The following is a 19,026-nucleotide window of genomic DNA, read 5'->3' as shown; positions in this document are numbered from 1 at the left end:
GCAGATACCTTGAGGTGGAATTGACCTAATGGAATGAAATTTTTTTCAAAAAAAAAATGTCAAAGCATGTGGGAAATATTACTGAACTGTCTCATCTAATGAAAATGTCAGTGAAGAATAAACTTACAGAAAAGCATGTACTTAGAGGTCAGGCAGAGGACAAATAAGTCTCTACACAAAGAATTCATTTCCACCATTCAGGTGAATGGAAGTATCTAAATAAGGACTGAAAGTATGTCAAGAAGCACATTTAATCTTGATGTTTATCACACAGGAGCGCCTCTCCACTCCCAGACCTTTTTGGGAGGGATTTGAGCAATAGATTGCAGTTGTCCAGGAGAAATAGAGTTAACAAATTAGGAGATTTATTTAGAGGAGTTTGAGGACTGAAAGCCTTGGAGTATAGAGTCCAGATTTTTTAAAATTTATTTATTTTAATTGTTGTTCGAGTACAGTTTTCTGTCTCTTACTCCCATCCCAGCCCACCCCCACCCCCACCCCAGGATCCAGATTTTTAAGCTGAGGAGTAGTGTGGCAATGTGTTAATTGTCAGGGGGCATGGTACATTCTGTTCTCACAGGGGTGCAGGGTTGAGGAAGGGTACTCAAATCAGTTGACTCCTTCCAAAGGTGGTCTGGACTCCTGCTGGTCATTTCACACCACAAGAAAAACGGGACCAGGGGAAACCACTACAGTATTCTGGTGAAGAACTGCTGGGCTCTGATCCTCATTTTTACGAACTTTATGCCAGTAGATTTTTACAGCAAAATTATCCAAACGCCAAGATGTCAATAAGCAGTAGCCCAGCTGGAGTCATGGCAGAAGGACCTCTGGAAATTTTCTCCTTCATAAAAACAATAAGGACACTGGCAAAAAAAAAAATAACATTTTCAGTTTTCTGGAAAGTAACTGAAGACTTGCAACAATCCAGGGAACATTTGTTTAAGAAAAACGACTGACTCTTGATAAGACAGTGAGTGGGTCATGTGTACACTAACTCGCCTATTCTCAGCCTCTTCCTGGCAGCCTTGAAGATCAGCAAACACAGTATCTGTGAGAACCAACAGCCTGGCAGTCACTGGAGAAGTCAAAATGGGTTTCGTTGAGGGGGGAAAAAACCCAAGCTGGACAGTAATTAGAGTGGTAAAAACATAATTTATTGAGAAAAGCAATTGCAGTCGGGGAAGCAGACCTCAGTGTAGAAACTAGTTCAATTCTCAATACACTAAGGAAAAGTGAGAATTTATAGCCAAGGAGTGGGGCAGGGATCAATAGAGGGACAATAAGGGGTTACGTCAGGCGTAAGTGGGGATTGTGACTAAATTGGACTAACAGGATTCTTACCAGACAGGGCAGGGTGATCAGAAATCACCTGGGAAGAAGGTGGAGGATAAGGAACTTGATTGGATAGCAAGGGTGATCAGACAGCAAGGATGGAGTATGATGGTTAAACTTAGCAGGCTGTTTGCTAAAATTGGGCAAGGCAGAGATAAACATGGAGGCTTGAAAGTCAGAGCCTGTCTGAGAGGAGGGTTCAAGGGAGCCAGAGTAGAGCTTGGTCAAGCAGAGAACCTTCGTCACTTTAGAGCTTCTCAGAAAGCCACCATGCCCAGGGAATAGTTATTATTTGATCTGACTGGCTGCTCGCCAAGAGCCCTATTCACAGGATGTTTTTTTTTTTTTTTGTATTACCTCATTCAGTGCTCACTCAGCCCTAACCTTAACCTTAACCCCAACTCCAACCCTAACCCTACCTTAATCACTGTCTGGTCCTTTGCTTCAATCAGGGACAAATCTGAAGGGCCATCCTAGCTCTCTCTGTAGGATTGGCTGATGCCTTTTTGGGGGGAATGCCGCTCCAGTTAATCTCTTCTGCACAATCCTGTTCTCTCACTCCTCCATAGATATTCATTGCTGAGAGCTCCCCAGCCCCATCAATTTTTTTCTGCACACAAATCACTGTTTTAGAATCTGTTTTTAAAGCCCCCAACTTAAGATAGAAGTAGCAATAATACTAGAGAAAGAAGGCATATTTGAAGCAATAAAATCATTGGGAAGGCCAGAAGGGAACGGAATTGAAAACACAATATGAAGTATTGATTTAAAAGGGGAAGTTTTATCCAATTTGAAGAGCAGAAAGGGGGAGAGAGAGAGACAGGGGGGGCCAACTTTGTGAGTCACAATAAGACTGAGAGACATGGAACAATTGCTCCCCTAAGAAAATCAAAATGTTAAGTAAGCAGAAATGGAAATATACGTTAGTGAAGCAAAAGAAATAGTTGTCCCCTGCAAGTGAAACTCAAGAACGCAAAACACAACCAGAAAGAGCAGAAAAAGAAATCAGAGAGCCTGTCGGCTATGGGAAAAACAAAGGATTCCCTGTCGGTCTTCCCAGGCCAATAATATTTTTTTCTTTCTGATGATCTGCTTTCTTTTCTCTCCTCCCACTTTGTTTATTTACCCTGGCCAGATGGATACTACCCACTTCACCTTCTATTTTGACATGAACTCTGGCTCTACGTCCTGTTTTTTAATTTATAGCTCAGAGATTTTTTTTCAGATTTTACTGTGAGTACAGTGAGCACTTTAAATCTGCACTTGGCTCCCTCTGACTATAAGTTTAAATCCCAGCTCATCTCATCAGTTGAGAAATGACTGAAAAACCTCTAGGTCAAAAGTACAGCCTTAGTCTAATCAAGCTGTAACTGGGTTTGGGTTTGAGGGCAGAGGGTCGTTTGTATGCTGTCTATTCAGTGGAGACTTTGGTTTAAAAACCATCAGGCACCTGAGTTATAGTATGAAATTTTATGTTAGAATTAGTTTCCCCAAAATCCACATTTTACATTTATATGTTGCTGGGGCTTTTTTTTTTAATTTGAGAAAGTTTATTCCCGATTGTTTGAAGACATGAATATGTTAGGAAAAATCCCAAGTGGACCAATAGGACTTTCTACTAATCCCATTCCATCTGTCAGATAATTGACATCCAAGAATGATGTTTTATAGCAGAACAAATTCTATATATTTCTCTGAAGGTGTAAAGAAAGTTTGTCTTTGAACTTCAGCAGTGTCTGACAAAAAACTTACTAGAGGAGGAAAATGACACTCATGGGCAAAGTCATTTTTCTTTGAACTCTCAAAGCTGTTGATTAGTGACTCAAGTAGGATGGATTTAATCCTTACTGAAGTAGGGTGGGCCCCCCGTTCATGTCTCCAGTACTTGTCTCTCCAGACTTGGTGTTCACACCAAATCTGGAGATTTTTCTCCATGTAACTGATTGTCTGCAGTATCACACTGTGTCTCTGAGCCGGGAACTACATGTTGTTCTTGGTGTTCCTTGTCGATCTTATCAGAAGTCTATTATATCTTGTTGCTAATTTTTGTAGATTCTTTTTTTTATTGTTGTTCGATACAGTTGTCTCCATTTTCACTCCACTACAGCCCCACCCATCCCTGCCTCCCACCCTCTAAACTATCCCCTTTGGCTTTGTCTGTGTGTCCTTTATGTTCCTTAATGGACTGTCCCCTATTTTCCCCCATTATACCGCTATCCCCTCTCCTCTGGTTACTATCACTTTGGGCTTTCTTTCAGTGTCTCTGGTTATATTTTGCTTGTTTGTCTTTGTAGACTGTTAATAGGAGCTTTTAGTTTGCCTTACTTTCAGTGTAAATAGGTTTTTTTTTTATTTTGAATTTTTTTGTGTTTACTTTCATCAGTGAATTCCCTAATTTCCCTCTTATAATAATTTTTCCCATTGCATATGAGTGCTTTATGTAAAGATCATTGACCCTTTGTCATGCATTTTGTCAATATTAAGTCTTAATTTGTCCCTCATCTTTAAACAGACATCTTAGGCTACTTCCATAATGCTCTGAATACCTTCCCTCTGCGATTCCCATGCATTTGGTCATTAGTTACCAGCTGCCAACCCTAGTTCCTCCTATCCTCACTGTAGGCAATAATACAATTTAAATTTCAGCCCTCCTGCTGTCTGCTCTTAGCTAAGCTGAAACGTACTTAACAAGCCTGACTTCTTTGTTTTTGTACACCTGAAACTAATGTCATTTTATGTCAGTTATACCTCAATTTTAAAAGTTATGCTCTAAAATATTTAATGAAGTAATTCTAATAGTTTATATAATGAGGCAGGAATCTAAATTAATGTTTTGAAGTAAATAACTTATTTTCCATCCTCATTAATTTATTGAAACTTCCTGTTCCATTTATTGGTGATGTCACCCTTTTTCTTTTATCCATTTTTATATAGAATAATGTTTGTGTCTCAGGAATAGGGAATGTTCTATGTTGGGTTAAAGTGCCAAAGTAAATGTGAGATATTTACAAGCTATTCAGTAAATAACCTGTGAATCAAAATTAATTGATTAATTTTGATTAATCAGTTTAATCAAACATCCGTTTAACATCAGTTTAATTTTGTTTCATGATCAATTAAACATTTCACATAAAAAATACAATTAAAGACTCTCCAGGTTTTGCTTTAATGTCACGTTTCACACATTGCACAATATTTACAAGACACTCATTTTGGTTGTTCCATAACTGGGGAGAGAGGAGACCATGGTCTCCCTGATGGTTAAACACACCAGAAATTTCTTTCACTTTCTAATTGGAGAGATCCAAAACAGTTTTTACTCTCAATATAAAATCTAGATAAAAACCATAACCTTTGCTTGCTTCTCGTGTTAAACATTAAGGATGATATACAAACAAGATAGCTTTGTTACTAAGGTAATGATCCCTTAAAAACATACGTGGCTATATGATGATTGCAAAATTTGTTTAAAAAGAACTGAAAACAAATTGCTTGTCCTGGGAGCTTTCTCTCTCTCTCTCTCTCTGTGGTATATTGCATTAGAGAGCATCTATCTATAGACATCATTAAGAATAAATGTCCTTAAAAACAATAAAAAATAAGCTAAATAAAAATAATAAAGAAATGCTACACAAAATCTCATTTTATAAAAATTATTACAATCTTGAGCCATATTTGGATACTATTAGCTGGGAACACTGCACTGCAGAAACTACAGTGAGAGTACATTTTTCTTCACCCAAAATCCCAGTGTTCCCAGAAACAAACAAATAGTGACATAAGCTGAATATTCACTGTCTCAGAAATGCAGCACGGGCTTTTTGAGTAATTGTCCAGTGAACTCGTGTCCTTAAATGGAAAAGGGTGGCCACTGACCACTGAAGCCCTCTGGTACCCACATTTGGGGCTGTACCTTTCTTTAAGAGGGTGGCCACCTGCGGAAGTGAACTCCTTAAATAACTGTCTGCACCAACGACTTACAGCATGGTTTAATCAACGTATGAAGACCCTTCACAGAATCTGAAGTTGAAATTTATCGAGATGCAGATAAGTAATAATGCCTGATGCGTCAATCCAGGAAGAAGAATGCTTTGTGGCAGTAATGTCCATTTCAGTCACAGACTTGTCCCCACTAACCCCTCCTCATTTGTCTGTGAAGTTACAGGAGAAGGTCCCTGGATAAAGCACCTTCTCACTTTCTAGATATATATCTAAGCGATGAAATTCATCCCTTAAGAAAAATGTAAGCTCAGTGTTCAAGTTTGTTTTTAGTTTAAACGAACTGGACTTATGGTTGTTGCTTTTCTGAAAACATAACTACAACAGTGAAGAAAGTTAAATTATCATGTGAGTAAATCCAAAGATTGTGGCTCAATAACATAGTTAACTATTCTTAGGAAAAGCACAAAAATCAGCGGCGCAATTCAAATATCCTATAATACCCACAGAATTCAGCCTCCTTTGCTTGATTCCCATGCTTTTCATAAATGAGGGCAATCAAGGCACTTTAGAATCCTATATTCTGTCATTTCATGCCCATATAATTCATTAAAAATCTAAGATTACAAAATGGTTCATTGTCATCTTACAGAAAGTGAAATAAAATTTCTTAGGCTAGAAATTGGGCAGTGTGTAAGGATTAAAACCACAAATACCATGTTTTTACTTTAGTCTAAAATATACATACTGTATTACTGCTGATTCTCAGATAAGAATCACTACCTTTAATAATGATCATATTGAAAGCAAAATACATAAGTATATAACTACTTGGAAAAATATTGCCTCTCTGTGTGAGAAGGAAAAATACAATCAAGAAAATATACGTTGTAGTGTCCAAGTTGCATGAGCATTTTTCAGTTTGGAAACTCATTGGTTGTGTGGGCTGTGTCCTCAAAATTGTCTAGTCTATTTATGACTTCCTTTCAAGAAAAGACAAGGAAAGAAGGAGACAAATTAGCCACAAAGACACCTTCCTCAGAAATCTGGGAATGCCTTTATGATGGACTCATAGGTAGGTGGGGGTGGTGGTGAAAGGCCCACGGGGAGACTGGTACTGGACCAGTGGAAGTCAGGGCGGCTCAGGCTGTGGGCAGTGTTGATGGTGGGAGAGGTGCTGGAAGAAGGGAGGGTCATCACATGACTGTCAGTGTCCACAGGAAGGGGTGGACTTTGTAGAAAGGGATGGAAAGTCGAAGCCCTGAAGCTTGATTTCCTTGGAAAGGAATTCCCTAGCTCCAGGGAAGCTTGTCGCTGGAAAGTGAGACTGGCCAGGCTGAGGTTGCTGCGACGTTCATAGCCACTGTGGCGGTAGAATCCAGTCCTGTTGAGGCCATGAGTGTAGGAAGACCTAGATCGCCGACTTGAGCTCCAGTGGGAGATGCGGGCACTGGCCCTTCGTCGAGACAAACAAACAAACAGAGCCCAGATAAATCCTCCTATTACAAGCCCAATAGCCATGGACACTGTGAAGGACATTATAAGATCCTCTGAAACAAAGAAATAAAAAAAAACAAATAAGTGATTTGATTTGTAAATAGGGGTTCAACTAAAAACACAGGGCAGAGGACAAGTAGTAATTATGGAATAGTATATATGATTAAACACATTTTGAATGAGAGAAATACAACATGGTTCTAGGTGAATATAAATGAATGAAAGCTGTTTCATTCCTTTTCGTTTAAACAAACAAACAAAGGATATAAAACAAAAAGGACATAAAAGAACATTTTAGGTATAGCATTCCATGTTGGTTATGTTATTTTATTATCTTTAAAAAACAAGTAATAGAAATCGTCTCATTTTTTTAAAAAGGCCAGTCTTTAGCTCATAAAAATGTATGGGGTTGTGAAGATTTTTTCCATTTGAGTTAACAGTAGTAATGTGCCAAAAATTGGCAAAGAATTTTGTAATCATATTATTTTGCCTTTTCCAGTGCTCTCATCAACCCACTCTTGCCTCCCACTTGCAGGCTTCAAGATGTCTCACTTCCTGTGTTTATTCTGAGACAGGAAGTATTGGGCTAGAAGCACCTGTGGGCTGACTGATTTATATTATATTTCCTAAAATTCTGGACTGTCACTTGCATCTATGACTCACTGATGACATGACCTATGCAGACTACTGGGCTCTCTCTTGGTCCCCAAGTTCTACTCCATGCTGCCATCATGTCCTTGTTGGATAAGAATATTCCTGTCGCCTGAATTTCCATAAAATCTCTACTGTACAGCAGTAGCCTTCAATTCATAGAACTTGTATTAGTTCAGATTTCCTGTTCTGGTAAACTGGAAAAGGACAGAAAATCTTACCGAAAATAGAAATTCTACCTTGTTGCTTCTGCGTGGGAACTAAAAACCTATTCTCGAATGACCCTGGGTAGCAGAGCCTCTGCTTGGAATGAAAAGACATCCTGGATATTGAAAGACCTCTCCAGCCTTACGCTCATTACATTTCTCCACTCTCTACCCTGCGATCTAACCTTCAAGACATGTTGATTTTCTCACTAACCCGAAGCCTGCCATTTTCTCTTTTAAACTCTGTGCTTTTCCATGTATTTTTCTTTACATCTGGATGCAACTTTTACATTTCTGTATGGAAAACTCAGTCTTCAAGCTCCATTTCAAGTATGGCCTTTTGGATAGAGGCCCCTCATTTTAACCAAAATTAGTTACCTTAACTAGAGGGGTAAGTTATAGTATCTAATTGCTTATCTAAGGATTCTGTATTGAGAGATCCATGGACTGGATATTAACTAGATGGGGAAAACAAAAAAAGAGGTTTCAAATGCTTAAACTTTTTTTCATGAAGAGGTAGAATCTATTTCCCCACTCCTTGTATCTGATCTGGCTTCATGACTTGCTTTGATCAAAAAGACTCAATGGAAATGCATCTGTGCAAGTTTCCACCCTTTCTGCTCTTGGGAACCCTGCAGTTGCCAACATACGAACTCATCCAGTTGGGCCTGCTGTTTGATGAGAGACACACGGCCCAGTTACCCTTATGGACCTGACCAAGAAAGAGTTTGCCACACTCCAAACAGATTGGTGACATTATTCAGATAATTTGGATTCTAGTCAACCCAACATTTCAGTGTGATACATGAAAAAAGACCAGCAGAAAATACATTAAGCTGATCTGGTTCCATATTGCCAGCCTACAGAATTATAAGTCAAGTAAATGATTATTTTTGGTCACTAAATTTGGGGGTGGACTGTTACACAGCAAAAACTAACTGATCCTGGGTCCCAAATTCAGCTCTCTCCCTAACATGTTGTATGATTTTCAGGAAATTTGTTTAGACTCATTGATTTCATTATTTTTAATGGACTTAGATTTCATGATTGCCAAGGTTTTTTCCAGTTTATTGTTGCATACTATGAAAATGTGTAGAAAATTTGTAATTCAGAAATAATAAAATAAACCAATATGAATGAACATATAAGAATAATTATTTCTCTTTAATTTTAGGATATATATTTAGTGTTTTTCCACCTTTTACTATTATATTTATATCTTATGGAAAAACTATATTTGTTATGCTCTACTTTCACAGTTATCTTTATAAATATAAAAATCCTCAAAGACAATTGGTTATATTAAATCTAAACAATGATTTCTATAATAGAAAGATGACTTTTAAATTATAAGACATTTTAGGAAAATCTGTTAAACCCAGTATTGTTCTTCCAAAGTGTGTGTCACAAAAATGATATTACATCAAAGCCTTAAAATGCAATCTCTTAAGAATTTCTCTGAGTTAAGCTTTATCTGAAAAAAAAACCACACAAATAAATTAAGCTAGAACTTAAAACTGGCCTTAGTAATAATATAATAAAATTCCAAATTCGCTTCCAACTGTCAATGCCCCAGATATTTGGAACCTATAGAAGAAGGTATAGGAGGAATTCAGGGTTTCTAAGACGATGGCAACAATGTAAATCATGATCTCCCATTTCTTCCAAAACAAATAGAACAACAAAATGAACAAATAAAACTCTACAAAACCCATGTCTTGAGTATAATTAAAAGACAATGAACATTCAACTTCAGGTTACCTAGAAAATGACCAATGAAAAAAAATACAGATATCAATAAATTATCTCCCATGATTCCACTGCAAGCCTTCATGGAGGGAAAAGGCAATTTTGTAAAAATTATGCTACAGGAAAGAAACTTTTGAGTTCATAGGAGAATAGGAGGGGACAGTCTTGGAAGGACTGCCAAAAGATCATATCTCGTCTGATTTCATTTACCTAAAATGCCCAGGACAAACCAAACAATGGAGATAGAAAGTGAACGAGTGATGGCCCAAGGCTGGGGGGTAAAATGGGAGGGAATAGCCGTGACGGCTATGGGGACAAATTTCTTTCTGAAGGACACAGTGTTCTCAGATTAGATTGGGGTGATGGTTACACAACTCTGTGATGACCATAAAAACCATTTAAATGTGCCCTTTGTGAGTGAATTATATGCCAATAAAGCTGTGGAAAAACCATGGAGAAAGAAAAGGAGAGATGGTTTATGGGAACCACATAATGAAGGAGAAAAGAAAGAGTAAGGGGAAATTTTAGAATCATTTAAAATGAAAGAAAATTAAAAACAGTTAAAGGACACATAACCCCTCCCCCACTTTCACTTTCTAAAAATTAAAGTCCACCAGTAAAAATACCATACTTTGCTATACTGACAGAAGGAGGAATCTAGAATGATCCCCAGGATCCTGGTGTGGACAGGCGAGGGTAGACACTAGATTTGATAGCCTGTTATGAATAGAAATACTTAGGAAAGTTATGGTAAATCAACACTGTGTATTTTATAGATATATTTCCCTGAACCAAAACCTCCATTAGAGAATTTTGAATATTAACAACTTCAAATATAGAAACAGAGATATGGAGTTTCATCTAACTTTTAAAACAAACAAACTCTTTCAACGAACTTTGAAAACTGCTTTGTGCTCAAACTTCTAATTTTATCAGTATTGAAAGAGTCTAGCCCTGGCTGGTGTAGCTCAGTGGATTGAGCGCGGGCCTGCGAACCAGAGGATTGCGGTTCGATTCCCAGTCAGGGCACATGCCTGGGTTGCACGCCAGTTCCCGTCAGGGGCCAGTTCCCAGCAGGGGATGCATGAGAAGCAACCATACATTGATGCTTCTCTTCCTCTCTCCTTCCCTTCCCCTCTAAAAGATAAATAAAATATTTTAAAAAAAGAGTCTAAGGCTTATGTGAGAACTAACACAAATTACTTTAATAATTGAATATTGACAACTAGCATTTGTCGGGGAACTGCTTTCACTCATGTATGGCATAACATAAAAAGACAAATCCTCAAGCTCATAAGATAAATATCATTGCTTTTGTATATAAGCTTATGCAACCACCAGGGGCTGATGGAGGATCCTAAACATATCAGGATATATGCAGGTATAACAGATGAGAGCAAAGAAATTCACTTTATTTCAACTAGATATAACTAGTTGGAACAGATTCAGTTATCTGGAAACAGATTCAGTTACCCAGTAAAAGCGAGGGAAGGTTAGAGGCGCCTGTGTGTGACCTCAGTGCCCCTACCCCCTCGTGTGACCTCAGTGCCCCTACCCCCTCGGCCCATCTACCTACCACTGTCCCCTCTGACAAACAACATGTTTCTGACAGTCTATCTACAGTAAAAAATAGCATCAGGTTCCATTTCATTGAAAATCAAAAACTTTAAAAATGTAGACTCAAGGAAAAATAATGTCTTCTTATTGAAATGATTGAGAAAATTAGCAAAGAAACCCAAAATATGTGGAGTGAGAGATAGATTTATATGCCGGATGACTTTGACTTCCAAAATATATTATGGTTCTGATATAAGAAATTAAGAGCCATATACAGACTCCAGTATATGAGTTGTTAAAGAAGATTTTCAACTACCACAATCTTCTTCAATGACAAATTTCAGTGTGTCAGTGAAAAGATTACTTTTGGTGACACTAAAGTAGAATGATATCTCCACAAGAGCAATTTGACAGTAAAACTATTTTAAATGAGTCTGTACCCAAAATTTGGGGAAATGGCAGGGACAGTAGATCATTATGATTCAAAATATAGTCTTATTATAAATAAAAGACTATGGTTATGTGTACATCTGAAGAGGATTAAATAATGAATTTTAAAGGTACATTAGAATGATATATACACCTTAATAATAAACTATTCCAACTTTGAAGGAATATAAAATACAATAAAGTGGAGCTACAGAAATTATAAAAATGATGTACAAAATTCACGCTGCCCTGGCCAGGGGTGTCCCTAATTTCTGTTGCTCAGTTGAGTGCATGTGCCATGAAAATGGTCTCCTTCCCCACTGAGTCAATCAAATATTTCTTTTACAAAAATTATTTCAGTAATTCTAATGTCCTTGCTATATATGCAGAATTTTTAATACTAAAAAATAATATTAATGACATAAGACTCTCTAAGACTTGCTGAAATAGCTAATCTATGTTGTTAAGCTTCCTAAATGCAAACTGCAAGTACAAGTGTGAAATGCAGAAAAGCAATAACGGAGAAATAGCAAGAGTCCTAATTGTAGCATAGTGGTCGCCCATAAGGATTCTTTTTGTTTATAACGAATGATTTTCCCGGCCCAAACTGTAGAATCTAGAAAAAATCATTAAAAAAACCCCATCTATTGGCAATACAGCTTTAAAATGGTAAATATTTAATTCAATTCTGGCAGGTTTCTGACAATAAATTCTGGGAGCTTTTAAAAAAAACCTTATTATAAAAGAGAACATACATGAAAAATGTATGAACATACATTGGTTCAATATTCCTTTTTTGAGGATAGTTTACTTTTTTATTTCTGAACAATCATAAGGGAAAAAATGAGCCATAATTTTACTTGGTATAATTATACTACAATGCAAGTAATGAGACAAAACAATTACTTTAAAAAATGCAGAGATCCCTTTGAAGGCAAAAAGAACAAACTCTAAAATCAGTAAGGTATGGAGTATGAATTAGATATTGTTATTCTAAATTATAGTGTCTCTCTATACAACTAACAAGGGGCTGGCCCATAAGTCCCTAATGAATAAGTATGTTTATAATGGTTATATAACTTGTCCAAGTCATTTTACCTATTTGGACCTAGTAATAATAGTCCCTATAGTGTCTTCCAACTCCAACATTCTAATAACAAATCTGGTTTTCAGTAAACCTAATCAAATACTTCAACTTCTGTCCATTCATGTAAATATTTAGTAGAGGCTACCATCTAGTGGTCTTGAATTGAACTATTCCAATATCTGAAAAGTGGTGTTGTCTTTGACAACAGGATAACACATTGATCTAGTTCCAAAGTCCTTTGCAATTATAAGAATCAGGAACTTAGCTAATAACAACATAGACTCTGCTGTTCTTGGTGCCCTGGAGTGAATGATTCAAGTAATACGATGCTGGCAAAAGTTTTTCAGAGAGAATAACATTTAGGGCACAGAAAATTCAATTACTTACAATTTCAACAGAATAAGTGCTTTTTCTGTGTATCTCACCTGCCAAAAATCCTATTTGGTTTGTTTTTATAATACCTCTATATCCAGAATTCAGCTTCTTATTAATACTTTGCCACCTCTCTGGTCCTAGCAACCATAATCTCTAACTTGCCATATTGCAGTAGCCTGTTATTTGCTCTTCCTGCACCTGTTCTTGCCTGATTCTCCCCAGCTACACTCCATTCTTGGTGTAATAAGCTGGAGTGAACCTTTGGAAAGCCAAATCACATGATTCTTCTGTTCTAAACCCTTTACTTCTTGAGTAAAAACAAACTCCTAAAAATGACTTTTTATAAACAGAAATTCCAGCTTGGTCTGTGTCTAATTTCTGTGCTCATCTCTCCTGTTCTTCTGCCTCATTCAACTTCATCCACACAGCTCTCTTTCCCACCAGACTTAAAGCCTGGCACTGGTTGTAACTTGCTCCAGAAGATCTTTCCTCAGTTCTCTGCACGGTTCATTTCAGTTTGGGCTCAGATGTCCACCTCTCACTGAGGCCCGCTCTCACCAGCTGATTTACTACTGGAATTCCTGAATTTCTTTTTCTTTTTCAGATGAGTGGAAACTAGACTGATTAGTTTATACTCTCTAAATAAGACTAAATGACATGCATGAGTATCACGGGCCCTAAGTGTCATTCCATTTGTAAGATAAAATAACTTATTTTCAGGATGGTCAGAAAAAAACTTCCTAAAAGAAGTGACGTTTGAGATGTCTTCTTGTGCGGGTTTTAAAAACAAATAAGCGAAAGGCTGGGAGACTGTAAGTAGTTTTGGCCAGAGGCAAAAGTCATAAGCAATATTCTGAGCATGATTATTCAACAATATTGTTAGAATAGAAGGTAAATTAAACGGGAAAGGGATAGTACACCTCTACCTGTATATGATGAACTAACTTGAATCAAACCACCGATAAGAATTACAAAATACAGATTAAAATATTTTTCAAAATCTGAAGTCTCGAGAGACCTACCAAAACTGGAGAACATTTTCTTTATTTATTTTTCATTGAATTTATTGGAGTGACACTGGTTAATAAAATTATATAGGTTACAGGTGTACCATTTTATACTACACTATCTATATACTGTATTGTGTGCTCACCGGCCCAAGTCAAGTCTCCTTCCATCACCGTTTATCCCCACTGTACCCTCTTCCACCACCTCCCACCCCTGCTTTCCCTCTGGTCCTCACCATACTACTATCTATCTCTATAAAGTTTTATTTTTTTTACCCAGCTCTGTAACCCCCCACCCCTCTGATGGAGCAAATGTAAAGATAGGCAAAACACTGGTACAGTTGTGTGTGATCTCACTAGGCTGGGAAAACAAAAGTGGTGATTGAGGGCTGCCCAGGAAGATGGACTCTGGGGAACACTCCACACGCTGAGTTGGGTCGAAGAAAACCTGCCCTAAGTATAACAGCAACCTTAGAGAAAAGCCTTAGCAAAGAGGAAAATGAGGAGACCTGAGTTTGTAAAACTGAGGATTATTATGTTAAACTAGGTCAAATTTTTACACTGACCTCAAAACTTTACACAAATCTGCTTCAAGTCATTCACTTCTCTGCAGATGTGACTTGTGTGTAGTTACTTGTGTATATTTGCTAACGCACACTTGCGTGTTTGATAGCATTGCTCCTGAACTCCCTTAAATTCTTCAGCTATGCCTATTTCTGCCCTAACATGTAATGCATTCATTGCCTGTCAGGTATTGGGTGGCGAGTCAGTGCAATTGAGGAAACTAATTAATGCACTGGATGGATAAATACATGAATGAATGAGTTAATGAGAGAATGAAGGAAAAATGAATGACTGAAAAGTTCTTCCTGGAATCATCTCCCTGTTTGAATCTTATCTAACCTTCTAGGAATAGGTGAAGTTTCTTTCCTTCCAAGAAAGATTTAGGGATCCTTTCTGCCACATTTTTAAAAACATAACTATTATCAATCATTACAATTTTACTATATATTATCTTGTAATATTCCAAACAATAAAAGCATTTATTTTCATATGTCATGGACATACAATCTACTCCAAGAGGTAATCTTCTTGAGGACAGACATTGCAGTTTGGGAGAGGATTAATTAAGGTGAATAAATGCAAGCTTCTGAACCAGTGATGCTACCCAAATACACACGATGCTAGCCAAACGAGAAAGCCACGTGGTAAGACAGGAAGTGCAACCAAAAGTATATCTTCTTCAGGACTCTAGGTACCAAGGGGATAACCAAGATCAGGGACACCTCCCTACTATTCATTAAGGCAGAGTGTCGCAAACTTCCCCAGGCTGTTTCCCTCTGCTTTCATGGGGATGCTTATTGCAAGAGTTTTAAGCAAAAGTGAGAAATGCGAGGTGGTGTCTCCAGTTGCATTGTCTCTCAGGCTGATTTTGCTGCCCACCCTCTCACTAATTAATATCTACACAACATTTAGTAGGATTTGGGGGCTGATTACTATGAAAATGCAAGGTGTCATGCCTGGTTATCACCTGCTTTCATGATTTTATTTTTTAGCATTCAGTGAAGTAAACCAAGAAAATTTTATTGGTGAAACAACTTTTTATGCAGCTTAAGTGGGTTAAGTCTGGGGAATTGATATGATTAATGCACAAGTTTTGTTTTTCTAAGCTAGTCTTTCTTCATTTCTCTAAGTTCAAAGTGGGAAGCAGCCAGTTGATTTTGGAAGTCATAGACAATGTCTTCCACAGTGTTTTACAAAATTTTCAAAATTATAAGTGGAGTCTGTGATCACAATACATATCAGTTTAATATGCATAAAAAGGAAATAAAAAACATAGACATTTATGTTTTAGGAAATGTTTGTATTTTACCTATTTGCATTTACATTTTTGCATCTTAGACTTGATATTTTCTTACTTCAGAAAAATGTGATATTTTATATATTTTTCTGAAAACATTATATCCGCTCAACATGTTTGCCCTAGTTTTGTTGGTGCTTATCACTGTAACACTTCCTGGTTTTCATTATTTTTAATCTACTTTCCATTGTAGTCACGTAAGACAAAGAAACACTAGGAACTATCTTTGGAAAAGCAAATGTGAATTCCTTCTCAAGCACAGATTTCTATATTTTAAAAGAAAATCTATCATTTTTAGGATTGGCCACTGGGCTCTAATGAAACATTTGCTCTTATAGATTCAAGTTTATTTTATGATTATCACCCATGTTTTAGTCAGTGAGTAATTATTTCTTTTCCTTAAGTGAACCTGACATTTAACTTTTAATGTTAGGAAAAAAACAGATTTGGCTTTTATAATTAACTTTTGCAGTAAGAGTTTCTTTACTTTTAAATACATTTGTAGAACTACTTATTTTTGTAATGAAGAATTTAGTGTAAACACCCTCTAGCTGTTTTACAGCACATGCTTCACAGGTTCACCTTTTCTGTAAACGAGGACGCCAAGTCCTATTGTAACAAATATGTATAATTAGTCGTCTACAGTTCAAAAGCTTATTTTCTATGGGTGTCTACCTAGAGTTACCAGGCCGTTTTTTAGATATGCAAATATAACTTATTTTCTTCTTTCTAATTTGGTTATATACATTATTCAGGACGTCCCCTATTATCTCGCCTTTTCAAACTTGAAGCCAATGTAAATGGTTAACAGTAAAAAGAAGTAATTAATTCCCTGCATGCAAATTTCTGTGCTGCTGGACAACTAGGTGAGGCTGCTGGGGACAGTCAGCCACTGCTGCTCACTTGCCACCAAAGTGTTCCCAGCAAGTCCACTTGAACAGCCCCAGAAACTCTGAAATAATTCTCTGAGATGGTTAAAAACTTCTTCTGGACTAATAAGTAGTTGATCTCTCAATAAACTCCATTTTCTCCTTTAAAAATTTTTCTGCCTGTAACTCAACTTGCCCCCTTTATTTTAATTTCCCTGAACCCCGGAGTACATTTCAGTTTTACATTTTAGTCCTCCCCTGTACACCGCACCTTGAACAACTGGAAATTTTGACCTCCCTGCTGCTGGCGGTATTTGCCTAGTAGCTGTGTCTGAACACAGAAAGTCCTTTGGGTTGTGCCTTTTTCTCTTGTGATAAGCCTCCTTTGTAATGTTATGTGTGATCTTATTCTATTTCAGCTTTCCTTTACTTTATCTGTGTTATCACACTCCTTAAGTACAGATTTATTGTTTAAATTCACCTTGGGAATTAAAAAGTATAACATTGACAATGTATGTTAAAATAACCTCTACAAACATTCTTGGTTTCATTAAATCAAATACAGAATCCCTAACTTTAAAACAAATGAAACTTCCCTTTCTAACAAAATCCACATTATCATCTTCCAAAGAGCAGTCATGGCTGCCTTGTTCCTCATTTTTATTCTTATTACTTTCTAATTATATTTTGTAAAACCAGCCAAATTTATATCCATTGCATAGATTCTTCTGAAGTGTCTTCATAGCCTACTTTAAAGACCTTTATGTCTATTGTAATCGATTGATGAAAACAATCAGTTCACAGTAAACAAAATGTCTCAGCTAATGCAGTATATATTTTTGCACCCTAATTTTTGATTAAAAACAGGTAAAGAAAATAGCTTACCCCAAAAGTTTTCTGGCCATGGACTCTCTAAACTTGTTGTGTTATTAGCCATAATATCCACAAGAAATAGGAGAAAGAAAAGAAAACCAGAAGGAAAGAAAAGCCAGTGTGTCCAAAAGGAGCACTGGGATTCTATGTCTTTGTGGTTCAGCAAGAGAAAAATAATTTTCACACAACCCCTCATATACTGCGTTTGCATAAAAGGAAACAAGTGTATCATGTTTCCTGCTTTTATACTCAAATTAGCAACTGTTTTTCTTATCTTGGAATTCCACATGGTTCCCGAGACACAAAACAATTTCCTTCTCGTCATTTCCTCAGCTAACATACTAAACGCCGACCTCTTGGCTACCTCCAAAATGCTTTTGGGATAAGAGACTGTTTTTCTTGTCCTTTCCCCATCTCCTACAGACATGTATAGGAAGATTTCAAACTCTCAGCTACTGCACTTTGGGTTAAATTTCAATAGGATGAGACTGCTTTCCAACGTTTAAAAAGTATAATTAAATAGTAAGTTATGGAGGGAGAGAAGTTTAAAAATCCATACTCTGTTTGAGTACAATTAATTTTTAATATGATTTGTTGTAAATCTCAGTTACTTGTTGAAATTCTTAAAATGTCTTATTCTAATTGGTATAAAATTCATTTCATAAATATTTATCTAACAGGCAATTTATATCTGTTAATTAAAATTTGTATTTACGAAAAACAGATTCTATAGTGAAGGAATCTTTTGAAAAGCAAGTAGGAGAAACATACGTGCAAACATTCAAGTGCAAGAGAATTGTACAGGCGATAGTGAGTAGTACGGTGACGGGTGATCGCAGGGACATTTTCTTCGTGGAAAGGTCTGGGAGAAGTGATGACTTTAGTCTTGTGTATGGAAGTATGAAAATAATTCTACCAAGTAGAGAGCAGGTAATAAGGTAGGACAGCATCAACAAACAAGGGGAGTTACTACAGTTCCCACTGGGGACCTCTTTGGGAGGACAAAAGGGTGTGGATAGTAGGGCTGTAGGAGATGTAGGGCAGTTGAATTTCAAGTCTTTGTCTACAGGCTTTCTTAGTTTAGTCTAGACCCTCTGAGCACTGGGAAGTCACTGTAAATAGAAGTCACAATGCCAAATTGTACTTAACAACTGCACTGTACTGCGTTCCGTGGCCTGCTTCTTCCAGCTTTGATAAACTCCAGCACCAGCATTTGCATAATCTGCACTCACCCAAACTCTCATTAGATATGACTTAGTGTGAAGCAGTAATCATCTTTGTGAAGTGATACATTTCTGAGTATCTGTAAGAATAGCCAAAAGAATGAAGTTTTTCTCTTATTCATCTTTACACTCCCAATTCTATCAAAACTAGGTCATTTCTGCTTATTTTCTCAATTTTTATAGCTTTACATGAACTGTAAATGTACTGGAAATTAATATATAGACACCAAAAGAAGAATAAAACTTTTAGAGTTTGTTTTATTAAAAAATATTTTATTATTGTTCTATTACAGTTGTCCCAATTTTCCACCCTGCTTTGTCCTCCTCTGCCCAGCGCCCCCCCCCCCAGTCAATCCCCACCCTGTTGT

At 37.0% G+C, this 19,026-nt stretch overlaps 1 protein-coding gene across 1 annotated transcript; it reads right to left on the bottom strand.

Annotated features, from left to right (window-relative positions):
- Positions 1 to 4,482: 4,482 nt before the first annotated feature.
- Positions 4,483 to 17,625, bottom strand: MYCT1 (MYC target 1). The gene is made up of 2 exons (XM_037051855.1): positions 17,448 to 17,625; positions 4,483 to 6,824 (listed from the first exon to the last, which is right to left on the bottom strand). Exons 1-2 carry the CDS (start codon positions 17,497 to 17,499, stop codon positions 6,313 to 6,315), a joined length of 564 nt encoding a protein of 187 aa, XP_036907750.1. The 5' UTR covers positions 17,500 to 17,625; the 3' UTR covers positions 4,483 to 6,312.
- Between the last annotated feature and the right edge of the window lie 1,401 nt (positions 17,626 to 19,026).

This window comes from Sturnira hondurensis, unplaced genomic scaffold, assembly GCF_014824575.4.
Source record: "Sturnira hondurensis isolate 20B ecotype Veracruz unplaced genomic scaffold, ASM1482457v3 Scaffold0000167, whole genome shotgun sequence".
Lineage (NCBI taxonomy): Eukaryota > Metazoa > Chordata > Mammalia > Chiroptera > Phyllostomidae > Sturnira > Sturnira hondurensis.
Note: the sequence above shows the minus strand (reverse complement) of the source record. Positions and strands in the feature narration are given on the sequence as shown.

Coding starts and splice junctions, on each gene's coding strand:
- MYCT1 (XM_037051855.1), bottom strand. CDS start 17,499: ATGGCTAATAACACAACAAGTTTAGAGAGTCCATGGCCAGAAAACTTT. Junction 6,825..17,447: donor ATGGCCAGAAAACTTTTGGG/GTAAGCTATTTT, acceptor TCTTTGTTTCAG/AGGATCTTATAATGTCCTTC.